Genomic DNA, 18,484 nt, shown 5'->3' with positions numbered 1-18,484 from the left:
ATGAGGGATTTGGGCCTCAATTAATAATGCTGTCATGGCCAACATTGTATTTCATTATCATACACCTCTCTACTAACTTCATTTTCTTTCCTCATCTTACCAAGAACATCTTTTCTTTTCGACATTAATCTTTTTCACTTATCTGTCCCTTTTTGTCATGTGTTCTGATACTACCTCTCAATTTCTTTCATGCAGCTGTTGTCATACCTTCTGGTTTTGCTGCCGTTTGTATCCTTATTATTTCCCATCTGTTGGTCATTTCTTCACTCTCAGTCCCCTACAAAGCCCAGGGTTTCAAGTCCTTTAATCAATGCCCACCATTTAAATTGGATTTCTTTTCTTTTTCATTTTAGCTCAGCTTTTATTCCCCAGTTCCACATTTAGTCCAAATACAGAAAAAAAAATTTCTCTTAATAATGTGAAGATGTTTGCCATTGTTATGTTCAATGAAAGCTGAAACCACAGCCAACATAACAGAGCAAATAGTTCCACAAGTTGTGGAACTAATTCAGTTTGATTTGCCTCAATTATTTTGCTAGAATTCTAACTAAGCAAGACATGGTGAGATTTTGCTGACCTGAGCTGCAAGAATTACTGATTGGCCAGGAATATACAATATGATTGTTTGTTCTTTTAGCCAGGTTTTTTTTTAATTTCTGACTGAAGAGAGTCCCACAATCTTACAGCTACTACGGGGACAGATTTTTTTTCTTTTTAATGGTCACATACACCCCTCTGAGCTAATAACCACACAGATTTGTAAAGCAGTATCTTTGCAACTTGTACATGGCTATAAAATTTATCTGAATATGATCAATGGATTCAAATTTTTGTGGGTGGAAGGCGAAGAAGGAAGAGAAAAAAAACAAAGGTGTGAGATGGTCGCATACATCTTAATTCTTTCAGATATTACACTCACACAAAAAATGCTGGCTTTAATGTATTAGTTTCCTGATGCAAAAGCCATACATGTTCTGCCAGAGAACAAGCCCACCCAACAGACTGCTGAAATGGACTTCTTAGATACAGCTTTCCTCAGAGCTGAAAAAGATAAGAAATATACTGCTAGCCTTGCTGAATCAGCATCACACAGTTTAGGAGGATTTCAAGGTCCTCCTACAAGGAGATATGAGGAAAAGGAATCCCTTCTCTCTATTATATTAAGAAACAGCTAGCTTAATAAATTGAGGAGAATAACACAGTTCATGTGAACACCCAGTAACAGTAAGGAGTTCTAGATTGCTGGCCCGGATGCTACTTTTACTTTTAATTCTACCGAAGGAGGTTTTCCATACCTGATTTCTATATAATGTTTCTTTTAGGCTGGTAAGTGCATGAATACGAACATCCACATTCTCATGCTGAATAGCTCTCATAGACAGCTGCAGTGCTGTCTGCAAGTCGGTGCTTTTGGAAGATTCCTGAACAAGACATGACATAAGAAGTTCAAGTTAAATATAACGGGAACACAGTTAAGCAGCACCTCAAAGAACACAAGTGAGAACACGTACAAACAACTACCTTTCTGCCTACACTCTCACCTATATCTATATTCCACTGTCTTCCTTCTATTTTTTTAAAATGTTTTCCTCAAAAAGGTGCTATATTTACACTTTTGTGTAAGTCTAATGATGGTGTAAGTAAAAATTATTAAATCAGAAGAAAAGGCTTTTATTTTAGATAACAAGGTGCTCAAAACAAATTTTTACTTTTGTCACCTCATTCCCACTAAATAACTTCCACTTCCTATTACCTAACCATTCTAAGGGCAAACAAAAGAAATGGACCATAGAGTACTCCTAAAAATAGACAAACTTTGTTACATTTAAAGACAATACAGAAGAGGCATGAAATTAAAAGTAGCTTCTCTTGTAACACATTCATTGCCATAGCTAATACTGCTGACTTTTAATCTTATAATCTCTTCAGCCTCAAAAAGATGAAAAGTCAATGCTCCGAAGATGCTACAGAAGCAAACCTGTTAAACGTGATGATATTTCACTCCTAAAGAAGAATAAGGACCTGCTTCAAAGTATTCCTGCGATACACAAATTCTGTTTTGTTGTGGAAGCAGATAAATACTATTTCTGCTTAACAATAAACTTTACATGTTTTTCTCACTTGTCAGGAATTCATTTGATGGATTAAAAATAAAAAAAAAATAAATAAAAGAAGCTGTACCTTTCTGTATTCCTGAAGGACGACTTGAATTTCTTTTAGTTCTGGAAGGTCAGGCAGAAAATATATTTCATGTAAAAAGTCTCGTACTGCATCCCTAATAGTTACAAAAAAATATTGCAAAGAACATAGCAAGCATTAGTTGGATCAGAAAAATCTTAAAAACCCATCAAAAGAAAGCAGTGAAATGTAACGACTAGAGGAACAAAGGCTTGAAAAGCAGGAAAAAGTAAATTCCATGGATTTTTAATCTAATGAAGTATACATACTAAACAATTTGTTTCTCTTATTACTCAACTAAGCCACAGGTATTTCTCCTCTATACTTTAAATTACTTTCTCTTTTAAAGACAGTTCTTTCCAAAGCTTTCAAAGTTGCCATTCACCTCTACCAGGTTTGGCTCTCTGTATTTTGGACAGTGGCCAAAGGGTGAGAATAATCCCATTTGATGTGAATCCAGTTCCGGTTTTCCTCATAAGAAAAGAAAACACACAAACAAAAAAAGGAATTCTGTGTTCCTAACATGAAGGAATCTCTTTCAACTTTGCTACTATGGGCTTCTACAAGAACCTTATTATTCCTATTGTCACCTTTTTAGTTTGAAGACCGTTGATATGATACAGTGCAAGAAAAATGAAAACCCAACAAAAAGATATACACTATCACCATTGCTAAAAAAAGAAAAAAATCATAATTTTAAGCTACAAAACATAAGATGAAAAAGAATTAACCTTTTTGAAGACAATGTTGAGTCTTAAGTCACAAAAATTTAAATCTTTTGTATTATACTTTTGATTTTATTTTCAGTTGGTGTGACCACTTGTGAAGAGGATGTATGAAATGTTACTCAACATTAAATTCTGTGCACTTCATAATTATAACCCTAATTACTGAAAGAAACAAAGAACTCATTTCCTCCCTGTTTCCAACTCTGTACACTTCTCTCTAGCTTAGAGCAAATGTTAGCAATCATTGTTATCCCATCTGTGTGCCCTGTAGAAGGAAGCGATTTTCCGTACCAGCAGAAAAAAAACCACAGAAGTCTGAAAACCTGGCAGGAGGAAGTGTCTGAATGGGTTGTAACTTGGCCTAGCATCATATACTTTTATAAGGACAATATAAAAACACCTTTTCAGATGAGACTATCACTTATCAAATTTCAAAATCTCATTGCAATTTAGAGAAGTGGGACTGTTATAGAACAACATACTATTTTGCAGAAAAACAAGTTTTCTCATCTCAGTGCTGGACAACTTTAATTTAGGGTTATCCCCATTCCTATTACAGGATTTAATCCATATAACTGAAAATATTTTGTACGGTACCTGTTCTCAACTATGAGAAAGTAAAATACTGCTGTAGTTTCCTTTGGTTGGATATGTATAAGGGGCAATAACGCTACTATCACATGACTAAGCAAGGAGCCAAGGTATGAATGGTCCAGACTTCGAACAAAACAATCCCAGGCTCTAAACAAGAAAAGACAACAAAACAATAATAATCAATGATTCTTCTCTGCATAAAGACATTTTAGATGAGTCATGAGAAGCATTTTAAGTTATTTCAGCTCTGTAGTTTAGATTATTGTCTAGAACAAAACAAAACAGCGTATTCAAGGACAGAAATGGCAGGTTATGTCTCTGTTTTGCTACGCTATCAGTTCACCTGCAACACAGTTCTGGAAAGTCATCCTTGTATCTTAGAGCTGTTCTCAGCGTAGTCATCATCTTCACTCTTACTGAACTGATGTGTTTGGGACCCATGAGCTTCATTAAAGACATAAGACTGTTTAAAGCCTAGACACAGAGAAAAGTCATTTTAGTATGTTAGATACTCCGTAAAACATATACAAGCCGTATTTCCTAATAAAACCAGGCTACCCTGGCTTAAGAAATCATACCCTATAAAACAACAAATTAAGTCTGATGTTTCAATAAAGAATTTGGGGGTTAGAGGAAAAGAGAATAAAAGGGGATGTGTAATGACAGGATTGTAACAAAAAAGTCATTGTTTAGGCTGTTGACAGATTGATGAGGGAAGAACTGTGGACACCAAAGGAGTTCCTGGTTACAGAATTCTCTTATAAGACATGATTGGCTATGTGTCCCAAATTTTAGAAGCTGAAAAGAGCAGGTTTTGAAAATTTAGAGAAAACAAGCAAACTTGCATTTAACAAAAACAGCAACAAACCCCCCAAAAACCAAAACCCACCAACAACAGAACTGACGTACAACTTCCGGCAGAAGTGATTCATAAGCTTCAGGGAACAGGTAATAGCTCTGTTGTCAATGGGACTGATGAAAAACCCAAGAGAAATACTGAGATGCAGAAAAAGCAAGAGATATTTCAGTCACAGTAACACTGTACCAAACAAGGTAGTACAATGTCCAGCGTGACAGATCAATAGCACAGGAAGAAACCTGAGCTTGAGGAAAGGTCATGGAAAGGGAAATAAGAACAAAAAAACAGAACAAGAAAAAAATAGAAACAATAGCAGGTGCAGCAGAAGAAATGCTATACAAGTAAAGAAATTCAGAAAGCATGAAGACATGGGGCTATGAAAACAGGAGCATCTCAACATGAATATCTAATAAGCAAAAAGCTTGAAAGAACACCAGAGAAAGTGCAGTCCATCAGTGTAAAGGTTATATACATTCTAGCACTGAAAAATTCCCTACAGACATCATCTGCACTACCTCTGTGAGGTGGCTAAAAGCCTTGTCTTGTGGTTAGAAGCACTGCCTCAGCAGAGCAGAATTTTCAGACTGTCTCAAGGTGTGAGCTCTAATTTCTCTAAATGCTCTCTACTGCAAAGCAGAAAGGAGCTGTTCTGTGAGAAACAAAAACCAATAATGCCCAGTTTCTCTTGGATTTGCAACTTATTTTCTTTAGCTTTGCCCTTTCATGCCCTTATAACCCTGTTCCCTGCAGTAACTCCAGCTTTCTCCCATATGGCCTCATCCTCCACTTTGTTTCTTTCACACATGTAAAACATACACTTGGATTCCTCCTCTATAATTACTGGTTGAGTGACTTGTTACATATACCAAGTCTGAATTACGTACATTAGATCACCATTAAAGAAACAAAACAAAACAAACTTCTGAGCTTACACAGAAGTCCTACCCACAGTGAGACCATCAGTTTTCAAGAATCATGTAGGAACCTTAGTATCTTTGAGACTTCAGTGACAGTTGCACAATCACATAAGTAAGTCTGGAATATTAAAGTAGCCCTTGCTTATCTTTGTTTTAATATTCAAAATTAAATTTACGCACCATTTTTTTATCCTCAATGCCAACACTGGAACTCAGTAATTGCATGTTAAAAAAAGCCAAGATGCCAAGCAATTTAGGTTGCAGGTAATCAGCCTGGGGGGAGTGGGAGGAGAAAAAAGTAAAAAGCAAGTAATCTTACTATTAACACATTCCTAAGCTTAAGAAATTAAAAAAGCAAGTATGAAATGCTAACTCTGAAAGAGAAATGAGAAGAATCACAAACACATACATTGCTCCTTAAGAAATATCAGTGTTAATGAAAGACATCTCTGTTAGGTTGTAGGGTTTTTTGGTTTAGTAGGATTTTGAGGGTTGTGTGTTTGTATGTGTATGTGGGGGTTGGTTGGTTTGTTGGGGTTTTTTTAATTTTGTTTTTTATGCATACTCGGTATGCACCTCCCTATTACAGGAACGCTTAATATGAAATGTCAGCCTTTCCTCCGCTTTTTGCCTTGAATAAGTGGTGTTCAGAGAAGGTCAAATTGTCTTCACTCTCAGACTGAATAAAAAAAATTACTGAACAAAACTGAACATTAATATTTTGACATCCTTACCATTTGTTCAGGTGATGTTATTTCTCTAGGTCCCTGATAGGGATCATCATGAGATGCAAATGAAGCCAATATTGACAAACCATTGAAGACTTGTTGATAGTGTTCTCCTATACGCAGCAATAATTCATTATGCAGTCCCTGATAGTCCTGTCTCAGCAAGCTGCCCAGTTCTATCTCGGTCTCATTCTATAATCATATAGCAAACAGAAACCAAATCTTCATTTCATCACAATGAAACACCGAGAGACAGGAGGCATTGGACTCCGGTTGATTTACCATAGAAATCAAAGATAAAGCTTCTAATCAGCTCAATGTTAGATAAACCAAGTTTTTAGAGTTTTTGAGTTTGCAATAAATCTTGTAACAGTTCCTCGGAGCCAACAGTAACAGATTATAAATAATAAGAACAAAACTTCTGCATATACAATTTCCCCACCTACGCTTTGCAAGACTTCAACTTAAATAAAGCAGAAAGCTCACTATTTGTCAATTGTTGCTCCTAATCTGTATGTACAATAGAGCAAATGCCAATTTACCTTGAGGTAATGAAGCGCCCGCTCAAGCTCATCCTTGGAGCAGGAACAGACCAAATGAGAGAAGATGTATTTGAAGTTATTGATTAAAATCTCTCTTCGGTTTACATTCAACTGTTTTGCTATGGTTCGAATAAGTGTGGAGGCCGCAGGACTAGCCTTGGCTGCAAGGTCAGGAAGCAAAACTTGTAGGGTCCGCTGGTAAATTAAGAAAAACACTTAATGGAAAAAACAACCAACCAACCAACAAAAAACCCCTCCAAAATCCCAGGGTTTGGCTTGGTTCCATTTGTGTCAGTACACCACCACACATCTCTGGTCATACATATAACCATAGGTATGAACAAAGAAGAACTTTAATGAGATAGAAATACCTAGTAAAGATGCAGATAAAGTAAAACTAATTACTTAAGGAGGTGCTTCAGCTAATCAATACTGAGAAACATGCAAACAAAAAGTCAGCTAGCATTTTCTGTGTCCATCCAGATATTCCACAAAAGGAAATCTTAAAAAAAAACCCCACACACAAACAAAAACACAACAAAAAACCAACACACCCACACACAACACTCCCCCAACCTACCAGTCAACTAGAACACTGCTTACTTAAGAGTTGTGCATTTCCCATCTACCAACAAGCAAAACAAGTATGAGTATGAAGCTACTTAGGCTTCAAGTAAAACAAATATCTAACCAGATCAAGAAGAGATCTATTCACAGAACAATAGCTTTCTTCGTTTGAAACAAGAAAGCAGACACCATGCAAAAATGATGCCTTACAAAGAATCCCTCCAAATGCACTACATCATTAATATAGATATACTCAATGAGTACTCTAGACATTAGTTAGTTCATCATCTGTCATACTTGAATCAGCACTGTAGCCATCACTGTAACTCCTTGATAAAACTGTTCCACTGTATTTGAGCTCCCAGTTGCAGCAATCCCAAAGTATTCTATGTTATAACAAAAAACAGCAACTAGAGAAAAAAAAAATTCCTATCTGTGTCATTCACAGAAAATTGTGGACTAAAACAGAAATCCACAAACACACACACCCCCCCAAAAAAACCCAAAACAAACCCAAGAGTAAAAAGGACTGACCAACTTACTGAGAGAAAGCGATTTAGATCTGGAAAATCAAATACACTGGCGATCTCAGATAACATGTCCAGAGCCATTTCCCTCTGGTGAGCAGCTGTTTGTTTCTGCAGCTCATTACCCTGGCATGGAGCACTCAATACTGCCATCTGGCTGGAATGCAAGGATTCCACTAGAAACTAAGCATGAAGAAATACCTATTTAGTATTATTTTCCCCTTTTTTGCTCCCTAAAAATAAACACAAGAGTTTCGCTCCTCTTTCTATGCATCTGGTTTTCTTTCTCATTTAGTGCACATGCATCTATGATTACTACTTTGTGATAGAACTGGATTATCATCCATTTCATAATTACATTTAATTTTGCAACCCTGGATTCAGACATTGCATTATTAAAAAAATATTCAAAATCAGAAAAGTCTGCTTTTGATAATTTTCTTTTAAACAGAACTTCTGTCCTTAGGTAATGGGTATAACAAAAGAACAAATCAGTCATGTCAGTATTATGCCTGTAAAACTTTGACTTCAATTCCAATTTTAAATCATAGCCTCTCGTGGCAATGGTACCACATAATGCAAGAAACTATATAGTTCCTCTGTTTCAGAATGACAGCATCTAAGGAATAAAAAAGAAAAGCAATACTGTTGAGGGGAGAAGACCATGACAAAGTCAAAGATTTCCCATTCCTTCCTGAATGTTTGGGGGGAGGAGGGCTTGTTTTGTTTTTTAAAACATCATCTCTTTCTTGTCCTATGAGATTTCACCTTGTAAAATATTGTAATTTTTACCTTTAATACCATTTTCAAAAAACGCAAAGAGAACCTAAACATATGCCTTTCAAAACACCAACTCTTTCTTTTTACCTGACAGATAGGCTTCTTGTACTGACTGAAAAAAGCTTGCAGTGTTACGGACTTAGCTGCCGCCAGGGATCGAATTTCTGTATATGCTGCTCCAGCCACAGAAGCTGACTTAGACAACAAACAGTGTAACAAATGCAAGAGGGCAAATGGTACCAAATCTCCTTTTGATGCCCTTACAAAGCAAGCAGAAGAAAAAGAATTAAAAAGGAAAAAAGAATTGTATATTCTTAAGTCATTTTATTAATGCAATGATTACCATAATGCAAAATGAATCACCATTGTATTTGCATAGCTTATCTGTACACTTCCTATGACAGGGCAGAAGAAAATGAGGAATATTCCATATGAATCAACAGCTTAGTACAGCTGCAAAGGACTCTGGACAAAGGCTGACCTTGAAATAAGTAATTTAATCTTACATTTACACTTGAATAAAAAGTTACTTTGCATCACAAACTGATAGTACTTTGCAATTTTCAAGAAACTATCAAAAATACCTTCCAATATCTCCTGTTGTGAGAATCAAGGTATCTTTAAGCTCATTATTTCTCGATATTTTGGCATTTGTATAGGCTTCTTTCATTCTTGAAACAAACAGCTGGAACACATGAAAACAAAACAAAAAAAATAATTTTAGAGTGTTTGACATTAGTGAAACAAAAACCATAGTAAGTTAGGAAAAACAACCAAAAATAAATATGAATTCACCTCTTTTACTAATCCCTCTTCAGAGTCTAAGGATTCTAGTATGTTCTTTATGCAGTCACTGAAAGCCACTCTTACATCTTTGTCCGGATCTTCCATTAGATTTAATAAAGACCCAACAAGAATCTTCACGCTAGACTCATCAGTGTTAAAATCCAGATGTTTGCAAAGATGAGGTATATTTTCTATAAATGCTGGGTGGCATGGGTTGGAGTAGGAAAGGAAAATATATTTTTAATGCTTTTAGTGCACAAAACAGTGATGCAAGTAAGCCATAAAGCATGCTATTTTTTTTATCAAAAGAGTAAATATCATCAAACAGCCAAGCTATTTAAAATTCAGATTTTATCAAGTATTACATTTCTAGATACAGCCATAGACCAAAATTAAGACAAGGTAGTTTAAAAAGAATATCAATTACAACATCAAACATTAGCAGCAATATCAACTGAAATAAAATATTTCAAGCACCATTATAGCTATATAAAAAGCAATATAGAAAATAGGAATGGAGAAGTACAGAAGTAGTGACTTAGTACCATATACAGAAGTGCAAAATGTTAATGAAGGTAAAGTCACATACCTAGCTTTACTGAACTGGATACTTTGTTCTCAAGGAGAGTAAGAAATGGCTTGAAAACACAGGCTTGCACAGAACAAGTTTTTTCATGAGTAGAAGTCACAGTAAGGCTGCTACATAGAATATCATAAGTAACATGCTTAATAGCAGAGTCTGCTAAGGAAGGTCGTACATTGAATGTACCATATAGACAGCAAGATAATTTCCCAACTATAGCAGCACAAGCTTCCTTGACTAGCTCAGACTCATCCTTGATTTGATTTCTGAAATTGAAACAAAAATGAAACCATTTTAATAGATCACTTACCAAAAAACTTGTATTTCTACATTGTCTGAATTCTCTAACTATACTGAAAGTACTATTAGGACAATTTAAGGATCTGTCTCACTAAATTATCTTCTTCCTTTTCAGACTACCCTCAAGTTCTAGTAAATGTCTGAAGTACCACTGGGCATGGTGGATCTGGCATGTTATAAGGAAACTGAAGACCAGACACAATAGGACAGAAGACACCAAGACATATATAAAAAAGGCAGAGAAATTGGAAAGATTTTAAGAGACATATGGACAATTATCACGTATATTTAACTGACAAAGATAATATCTTTTCCCCTCCTTAAATTTATTAATTAGAAATGGGGTCTTCAACCAGCAAAGTAACTTGTATAAAACACTATTCTATCATACAGACATCATCACTTACACCCTTCACGTTGCTGTCTTACAATTTCAGAAACTGAGGTCTAGCAAATTCTGGATGAAATAGATATAAATACTTATTTTGGTACTTATACTACGTTTCTTATTTGTCTGTTTTTCTTCTCACATGAAGACGGAAAAGCAGCATTAATACATACAAAAGATCTTTGGGAATCACACTGCAGGACTGCACACTTGGTGGATGAAGCAGAAGAGAAAATCCTTTAACACAAGTAGCCCGAATTACTTCATGGGGACTTTGTAGCGCCCAGTGATAAATGGATTTTCTCCAATCCAGACAAATGTTTCTTGGGAAGAGCGACAGAAGAAACACACAATGTGACTGAGTTTGGGGTGCTAAAGAGAAAAAACAAAACAAAGCAGATAATTCCTTGATTTAAGCTTTTAGTATCATCATTTATCAGAAGAGGGCAAAGAAAATAATTTTACTTTAGAACAATCATTCCAGAGAGATATTAAGTTTCATATACTTCAACATACTTACAGAAACTCTGTGCAGTTTTTTGACTCAAAATGAGAGGATCAAACCCAAAAGCAGATAGCTTCAAAGAAGAATCATCAGGATGGCTGTAAATCCAGGGCAGAGACAGCAATCCACATAGGTTATCAAGAATTTGATCACTCAGTGGAATTTTCACTAGGGGGAAAAAAAACCCAAAACAAAAAACCCTGATACTTTTACAGCTCTGTATAGTTTATAAGAGAGATGCATGCTTTATATTCTTAATTTGCTACAAAATGGGGGTTTTTTTTCTATCAACAAAGATTAGTATCACTACTCCCACATGTTGATACCCTACATTTTAGACATATAATAATAAATGATGTAGCGCTACATCAAAATAATCTAAAAATTTTATTAAGCAGTTGACAGCATGTAATAATACATGAGCAGCAGAATGAATACAGCTTCAGTATTTCTGGATTTGTACTAAGACACTCAGGTGGACTTTGGGATGGCTAGTAAGCTGAACTCGTATAATAACACTTTAGTCTTAGTAGAGCCTGTCCTCATCCTACTAGTTACTTTTAAAAAACATGCAAGTACTTGATATTTTTGGTACACTTCCTGCATCCCACATCTGCTAAAGCTGTCCAGAAGCTTTGAAATCTTTGAGTGAAACAGATAGTAAGGCATGCTGCTTCTGTGTATTTTAAAAAGAAAACTGCTAAAGGTTTGTTTCTTTCTTACACATACTCACTATCCCCATGTAGTCTCTTGTTCAGATAAATATCAATAGAAGTACAGACAAAGACTAGTAAACCATGCTCAAAAAGGAATGCAGAGGAAGCTCTCTAAACAGAGAAGAATGTTCTTTTTTTATTTAACCTTTTTTGTAAAGAAATTGCAGTTCTAACACAAGACCTATAATTTCAGTACCTCTACCACAACAGACCGATTTAGTCAGATGCATTCCTAATTTACAAATCCAATAAAAGACATGTAGTTTAAAGGATTTCTCACCTTGTGCATACAGCAAAGCATCAAAGATTTTCACTATTCTGTCAATCACTTGTTCCAGGTTAACAATCTGCGTAGCAGCCTCTAACAGGTTTCTGCAGACTTTCACTACTCTTGTGATAAAATCAGAGGAAATCCATATGAACTCTATATTCACCACTGAACCTGAGGAGCTCGGTGTATTCTTATGTGTGTCAGAGTTACACAGATGAGTTACTTTATGATCTGCACTGTTAAAACAGAAATCATATGATCAATGCAACAGACTACAAACATTTAATATTGTATCGCTTGTAAGCAAAGTTACAATGAAAATGTACTTCTTCAAAACAAACAGGACTTATCCAATACTTGTCCTGATACACAGACAAGCATTAAAGTAATCCACACAAATCACAATAACAGTTAGAAGAAACTATTGGTCTCACGGTTTCACCTTGGTACCTTTACCTGGTAGAATTTGTTGGGGGAGAACAATGAACTATGCACAAAGCAGCTAGTCGCAGAATTACAGCAATTCCTTCTACAGTCTGAAGAATATCCGCTGTCAGAACTTCTTTCTCAAGGATAAATATTAAGGATGCAGCTTTCTTTGCAATGGCATTCCATAGAGTGCTCTTCAATTTCATGTTTACAGGACTAAGTCTGTAATTTGATCATATTAATTATTTTCCAACACATAACTTTTTTTTCAGAAAAGATAAATCACCATAGCAAAAACAGAGGTAATCCATGTCAGATAGAGGATTAGGAAAATACCTAATGAAGCTTTAGCTTAAATGTGCTCCTTGAGAGAACAAGATACTAACTCTGAAGTATGATGCAAATCCAATTTATCTGAAAGGCTATAAAGGTATAACTCTACAATCCTTGACAGGTCATGGTGACCAGGGTGGTTCCCGATGACTATAAAAAAAGCAAATGCTACACCCATCTTCAAGAAAGGCAGAAGAGAGGATTCAAGGAACTATAGGCCTGCCAGCCTAACCTCAGTCCCTGGGAAGGTTATGGAAAATGTCTTCCTGAAACTCATTTCTAGCCACATAAGGGACAAGAAGGTGACTGGGAACAGCCAGCACATATTTACCAAGGGCAAATCATGCCAGACTAACTTGATTCCTTTCTACAATGAGACAGGTAGCTCTGTAGATAAAAGGACCTCAACTGACTGGAAAACCAGGCTGACAAGAACCTCATGAAGGTCAACAGAGACATACGAAAAGTCCTGCAACTGGCACAAAACAACCCATGCAACAGAACAGGCTGAGGGCTGACTGGCTGGCAAGCAGCTTTGGAGAAAAGTACCCAATGGACTTGTGGAAAAGTTGAATGTAAGAGCAGTGTGACCTTGTTGCAAAGAAGGTCAACTACATAGGGAGTTGTATTATCAAGAGTGAAGGCTGATCATGAGCCCACACATGGAGTACAGCATGCTGGAGCCAGTTTTGAGTGCCCAAATACAAGAAAAGAGATCAACATGCTGGAGCAAGTCCAAGATAATCCGGGAGCTGAAGCACAACACAAACTGAGAGAATTGGCTTTGTTCACCTGAGACAACCTGACTTAACTAGACCTGCTTTAAGTACATCCAGTGCAACAGCATAGCCACATACATTACTCTGTCATTCGGTATGTATTCTCTCAGCTTTTCTGTCTTCAGTGTGTAAAAATGAAAGTAATTTGCATTGAACATATTAAAAGTATAGGCAAACTAAAGTTTGGCTTTAAAATCATCTTTAGATTCTGATCCTTCAAAATATTGTTTAGATCTTTTCCCAGATCTTTCAATGTGGCTGTTACAAAGAAAGTGCTGCAAAAAAGTTGCCATTTGTTATTATTCACTAGCCAAATTACTATAAAAGTAGTTATTGAATAAGTGTCATACGTTACTGGTGTAGGTGATTTCTTTGGATGCTTTGTTGGTAGGCTTAGTCGTTTTCTTTTCTCTGGAACTTCATCACTGCTGCTGCTCCACCCATCAGTATCAGAAGTATCTAGCTGGTTCTGATGAACCTCCTGAAAGATTTCTTCCGTTTGTGTTTTTAATGCTGTATAAAGTGGACTCACCAGATACTGGGATGGACAAACAACAGAGGTACCATGAGGTATGCTATGCCTTACTTCTCAAAGACATGATACTATTGTTTCTGACTTAAAATATAAAATTTCAAAATATTATGGTAACAAAGTTCTTAAAAACCTTTCTATTCAAAAATCTTAATTACAAGATGAAAACTCTCATAAGCAATGAACTTTCCTGTGTTCCTACCAGAGAGAACGCAGCTTGTACAGCTGTTTCCCAGTTCTTGCCATAATACCTTGCTACCAAAGCCATCAAGACAGACACACTAAGTTTAAGAGACAATAGATATGATACGCGTGCGGGTGCACAGGGTAGAGGGAACACTCAGTATATCAACACCTCATTATTAACACCTCATTATGCTTTTAAACTAGAAGAGGGTAGATTTAGATTGGACATAAGGAAGAAATTTTTTATGATGAGGGTGGTGACACACTGGAACAGGTTGCCCAGTGAGGTGGTAGATGCCCCGTTGCTGGAAACATTCAAGGTCAGGTTGGATGGGGCTCTGAGCAACCCGATCTAGTTGAAGATGTCCCTGCGTGTTGTGGGAGACACACACGGGTGGACTAGATGACCTTTAAGGTTCCTTCCAACCCAAACTATTCTACGATTCTATTTTAATTCAAACCTTTTTGCTGCCTGTCCCCAACAAATATGACTAAAAGCATATGGTTAGAAAGTAAGAGCAGCTCAGATGAAGGGAAATTACCTGTAAAGCTGCCCTTATATGAACGTACTCTGTGCCTTACCCCAGTTTATACTATGATTACAGACAGATCCTTGTGCCTGCATAGCTTCTCAATAGTTTAATACATCTGAAAAACATAGGGTTCAGCTACATACATCCAACTAAAGAACTCTGACCTGTACAAATATGTGAAACAACTGAGAAACAAGGAGTATCAATCTAATTTTGCAACAAAAAATAGTGTTTCCTAGATTTTCTTCTTTGCACAGATGTAGGTATCTATTCACATGATAAGTACAGTTTTTAAAATTAACCTACCTCTTGCTCTTCCTGAGTTCCAAACACATTCACAAAAATTCCACATATGGTACTGATATGGACTTTTCTTACTTGTAAGGCAGATTCATAGCCAGTTGGAACAAACTCCAGAAAATATTGCAGAATATGGCAAAAAGCAGCTTTCAGCTTTTCAGACTGAAGACACCTAAACACATCACCTTCAAACAATGCACAGAGCTTCTCTAGTAGCATATTCAAGTAGACAGGTTCAATATTTTTGTAAGAATCTGCTTCAAAAGGCAACAATGTCCTCACCAACAGTAAAAGTGGTTCTCCAAAGAGTTCTGATTCTTCAGTATCCATTTGAAGCACTGACTGTAGAATTCCAAAAAAGACTCTGAAGAAAACACTGGCCAGCTGTTCTGGAGGTCCTCCTAAATGAATTAATTTCACTAAAAACTTCACTGCCAAAGCTTTAACTTTTGGACTGCCATACTCCAAAAGGGAGCAGCCTATCCCCCAGAGAATAATATCTTGTCTTACAAAAAAAACATCTGCAACAATACCCGTCAGAATAGACATTAATATAACTTCCAAACATTCTACATTGGGCATACCCATCAGCTGTAATGGTGCCAATCTTAAATATCCCACATTGTCACTTGTATTGCTTGAAAATCTCTTTACAGTCACTGGCCAGACCAGTACATCTGTCCAGAGATGCTTTTGAGCATCTCTTTCATGCAGGCAGATTAAGTCTTGGAAAAGCTGTAGCAAGTCTTTTGTTAGTACTTCAAAAATGGAGCAACTCTTCATTTTAAACAGGAAAAGTAAAGAGCAAATGACGTCACAGATGTTCTTGTGCAATGTGTTGCAGTTTGGAGTTGCAGCAATTCGGAGAAGCCTTGATATGATCCAGTTACTAAATTCTAGGACAATAAAAAAGAAACAGCAAACAGAAAATTATTGAGATAAAACCCAAAACATCCTATTACGAGCACCTCCTTGAGAGCAGGTTGCTCGTCAGTAAAACAAAAGAAAACTCCTTGAGATAAATGCATGTAGGCTTAGGAAACAGACAGCCTTCACTGGGACATTTCTTCAGCAGATCTTATTGAAAAAGAGGAAAAGGGGAGGTGGGGGCTGCATGCCAGGGGGAGGGGGAGAGAGACAGATGAGACATTTTACACTGGGTAGTCCAGACATTTTTCTCTGTCAAAAACACATTCAGGCAATGAATATGCATACAGGATATCTCATCAACATGAATCGGGTAATATCACTAAGCAATGGTAATGAATAAGGTCAAACTCTGTCCTGATAAATTTCCATTATCACAAGTACAAATCAATTCATAATCTTACAAGCCTATCATAATATTAATTTACTTATAAATATGTAACACTGAACTTACAAAGCTGCCTTTTTCCCATTTTTGTTCTTTTGTATGATCCTGTTGTCAGAAAATTTAAATCCTGAAAATATCAAGCTTCAGCATAAACATTTTCAACAAACTCACCAATGCAACTGCATTCGGTTTCCTCCCGATTTCCATCCACGTTTACAAACATAAGCGGGGAAGATTTCATGATATGTTGAATAAAATCAAGCAACATTACAGAACTCGGCTGTGAATCTGATTTCTTAATCAGTTCCAAAGCAACTTAAAAAAAAAGGACACATTTCTGAATTAGCATTGCAATAAATCAACTTCACAAATTTTGTTCACACCTGAAGGAAGAAATTTATTATGTAAAATACTATGATATGGTATTAAACCTGTATAATTATCAAGTGGGAGTGTGCTTTATTAATCCATGATTAATGATTTCGTGCATACTGTAAACCCGCTATGTGACACCAAACCGTACAAAGAAAAATATAAATTACTCAGCTTAAATATTATTCATTAACACTACATGCATTAACATTTAGTTAGCATTATATCCAACTGTTTGATGAGTGAAGCAAATAGTTAACATTTTAATTTTAATCACGCAATTTTCCCTAGGTTTATGATTTTGGTAGAAGAAAAACCTCTAAGAATTGTTCTAAATCTCCAAGAAATAGAAGTTTTTAAATGGTAAGTTCAGCTTACTGAATCAGAAAGTTTAGCAAAATACTAAACAGATCTAATGCTGCTGTATAGCTCCATTGAAACAGGTATCTGAATCACATCAGATTTATCCAGATCCACATGGTTAGTTAGCATAAGAAGGAAACTACCTCAGATTCAGATAGCAATTAACCAGAAAAGTTACATGGTAATGATAAAATACTTATGTATTCAAAAGCTGTATCTAAAGCAGATTGGCTTTTTGTTTTTATTTTTATAGCCTTCCCTTTCAGAACCATAAGAGGATTAACAAACACATCATCTGAAGAGTAACATGGGTATGATACTTAAATTGATTAATTCACGAGACAAAATATTACTCTTACTGAGACAGCTACATGAAATTATACCTTGGAAACAGTAAGCTACCCTTACTGTGATTCTCCTTGATGCAAATGTACAGACAACTACAAATGACAATTTTGTAGTAGATGTATTTCATAATTACCAAAATGTTGTTAACGTACTGTAATAACTGGAACGTTAACATGATTTAAGGAGTACTAAAATAAGGCTTTGTTAAAATTCTAAAATTAAAAATAAAGCTGTTTACCTCAAAGTATTTCAATTCTGAAAGACCCTGTGAGCATTGACTTGCAAGCTATATTATTCAATGAACAATCACATTACATGATACTCCCAATTTTCAACATTGCAAGCATTTATGTTCATATAACCTGCACTGCATTCCCCCTCCCCCTTTTTTTTTTAAATTGACTTAAGTTACTTCACATCATAATAGCAAATACTTCATCATGCAAGTTATTAAAAAATAAGTCATAAATGTTATTGCACTCAACTACTAAATCTTTGTTGAAATGAGAGTTGTAACTTTTTTGGTTTTTGGCAGAAATTACTTAAAGCATAAAGCAGATAACAATTTTAAAAGATAGGGATGTTATACTTACCAACATCTACATCTGTAAGAATTCTGTCAATGAACTGGCAGAGTATTTGTCTTGGTTTCTGCACAACTGCATTGTATTCTTCTGGACTAGCACTAAAATTAAAAGTACATTATTTTGACATTATCCATTACAGACCACAATGTTAAACAATGATTTTTTCTTCTTTGTTCTGTAAATCTTCAAAAAGAAACACAAATTGATTTCTTGTTTTAGTGACCAAAACATTGCCTGTTCTTCTTTCTCCTTATTCTTCAGAAGTACAAAGTTTTATTATCATTTAAATTTTGTTATGCAATTACGTTTGATATATATTAAATCCTCATCTGACATATTAAGAGATTTATCCATGTTACTACCAAGCAACAAAACAGCTTTGGTGCAGAAAAATATAAAATTAAGAACTCGTTTAACTTTTGGAATTAACCAAAATTA

The 18,484-nt window shown here is 35.8% G+C and overlaps 1 protein-coding gene across 2 annotated transcripts in view; it reads right to left on the bottom strand.

Annotated features, from left to right (window-relative positions):
* Window positions 1-18,484, bottom strand: part of ATR (ATR checkpoint kinase) — a 42,959-nt gene that overhangs the window by 23,713 nt on the left and 762 nt on the right. Inside the window, exons 2-21 of one of the 2 annotated variants that reach the window (XM_075717218.1) lie at window positions 18,053-18,144; window positions 16,548-16,691; window positions 15,068-15,957; window positions 13,861-14,048; window positions 12,426-12,620; window positions 11,979-12,205; window positions 10,998-11,150; window positions 10,651-10,849; window positions 9,796-10,055; window positions 9,216-9,406; window positions 9,005-9,105; window positions 8,508-8,679; window positions 7,656-7,823; window positions 6,547-6,741; window positions 6,011-6,196; window positions 5,457-5,549; window positions 3,844-3,974; window positions 3,504-3,647; window positions 2,182-2,275; window positions 1,296-1,421 (exon numbers count right to left, since the gene is read on the bottom strand). In XM_075717218.1, coding sequence (XP_075573333.1) covers window positions 1,296-1,421; window positions 2,182-2,275; window positions 3,504-3,647; window positions 3,844-3,974; window positions 5,457-5,549; window positions 6,011-6,196; window positions 6,547-6,741; window positions 7,656-7,823; window positions 8,508-8,679; window positions 9,005-9,105; window positions 9,216-9,406; window positions 9,796-10,055; window positions 10,651-10,849; window positions 10,998-11,150; window positions 11,979-12,205; window positions 12,426-12,620; window positions 13,861-14,048; window positions 15,068-15,957; window positions 16,548-16,691; window positions 18,053-18,144 — 3,949 coding nt within the window. The remainder of the gene's footprint in view (window positions 1-1,295; window positions 1,422-2,181; window positions 2,276-3,503; window positions 3,648-3,843; window positions 3,975-5,456; window positions 5,550-6,010; window positions 6,197-6,546; window positions 6,742-7,655; window positions 7,824-8,507; window positions 8,680-9,004; window positions 9,106-9,215; window positions 9,407-9,795; window positions 10,056-10,650; window positions 10,850-10,997; window positions 11,151-11,978; window positions 12,206-12,425; window positions 12,621-13,860; window positions 14,049-15,067; window positions 15,958-16,547; window positions 16,692-18,052; window positions 18,145-18,484) is intronic. The other variant, XM_075717219.1, reaches the window with a different exon arrangement.

Source organism: Pelecanus crispus, chromosome 9, assembly GCF_030463565.1.
Source record: "Pelecanus crispus isolate bPelCri1 chromosome 9, bPelCri1.pri, whole genome shotgun sequence".
NCBI lineage: Eukaryota > Metazoa > Chordata > Aves > Pelecaniformes > Pelecanidae > Pelecanus > Pelecanus crispus.
The sequence above is the reverse complement of the archived record's forward strand: the minus strand, read 5'-3'. Positions and strand labels throughout refer to the sequence as shown.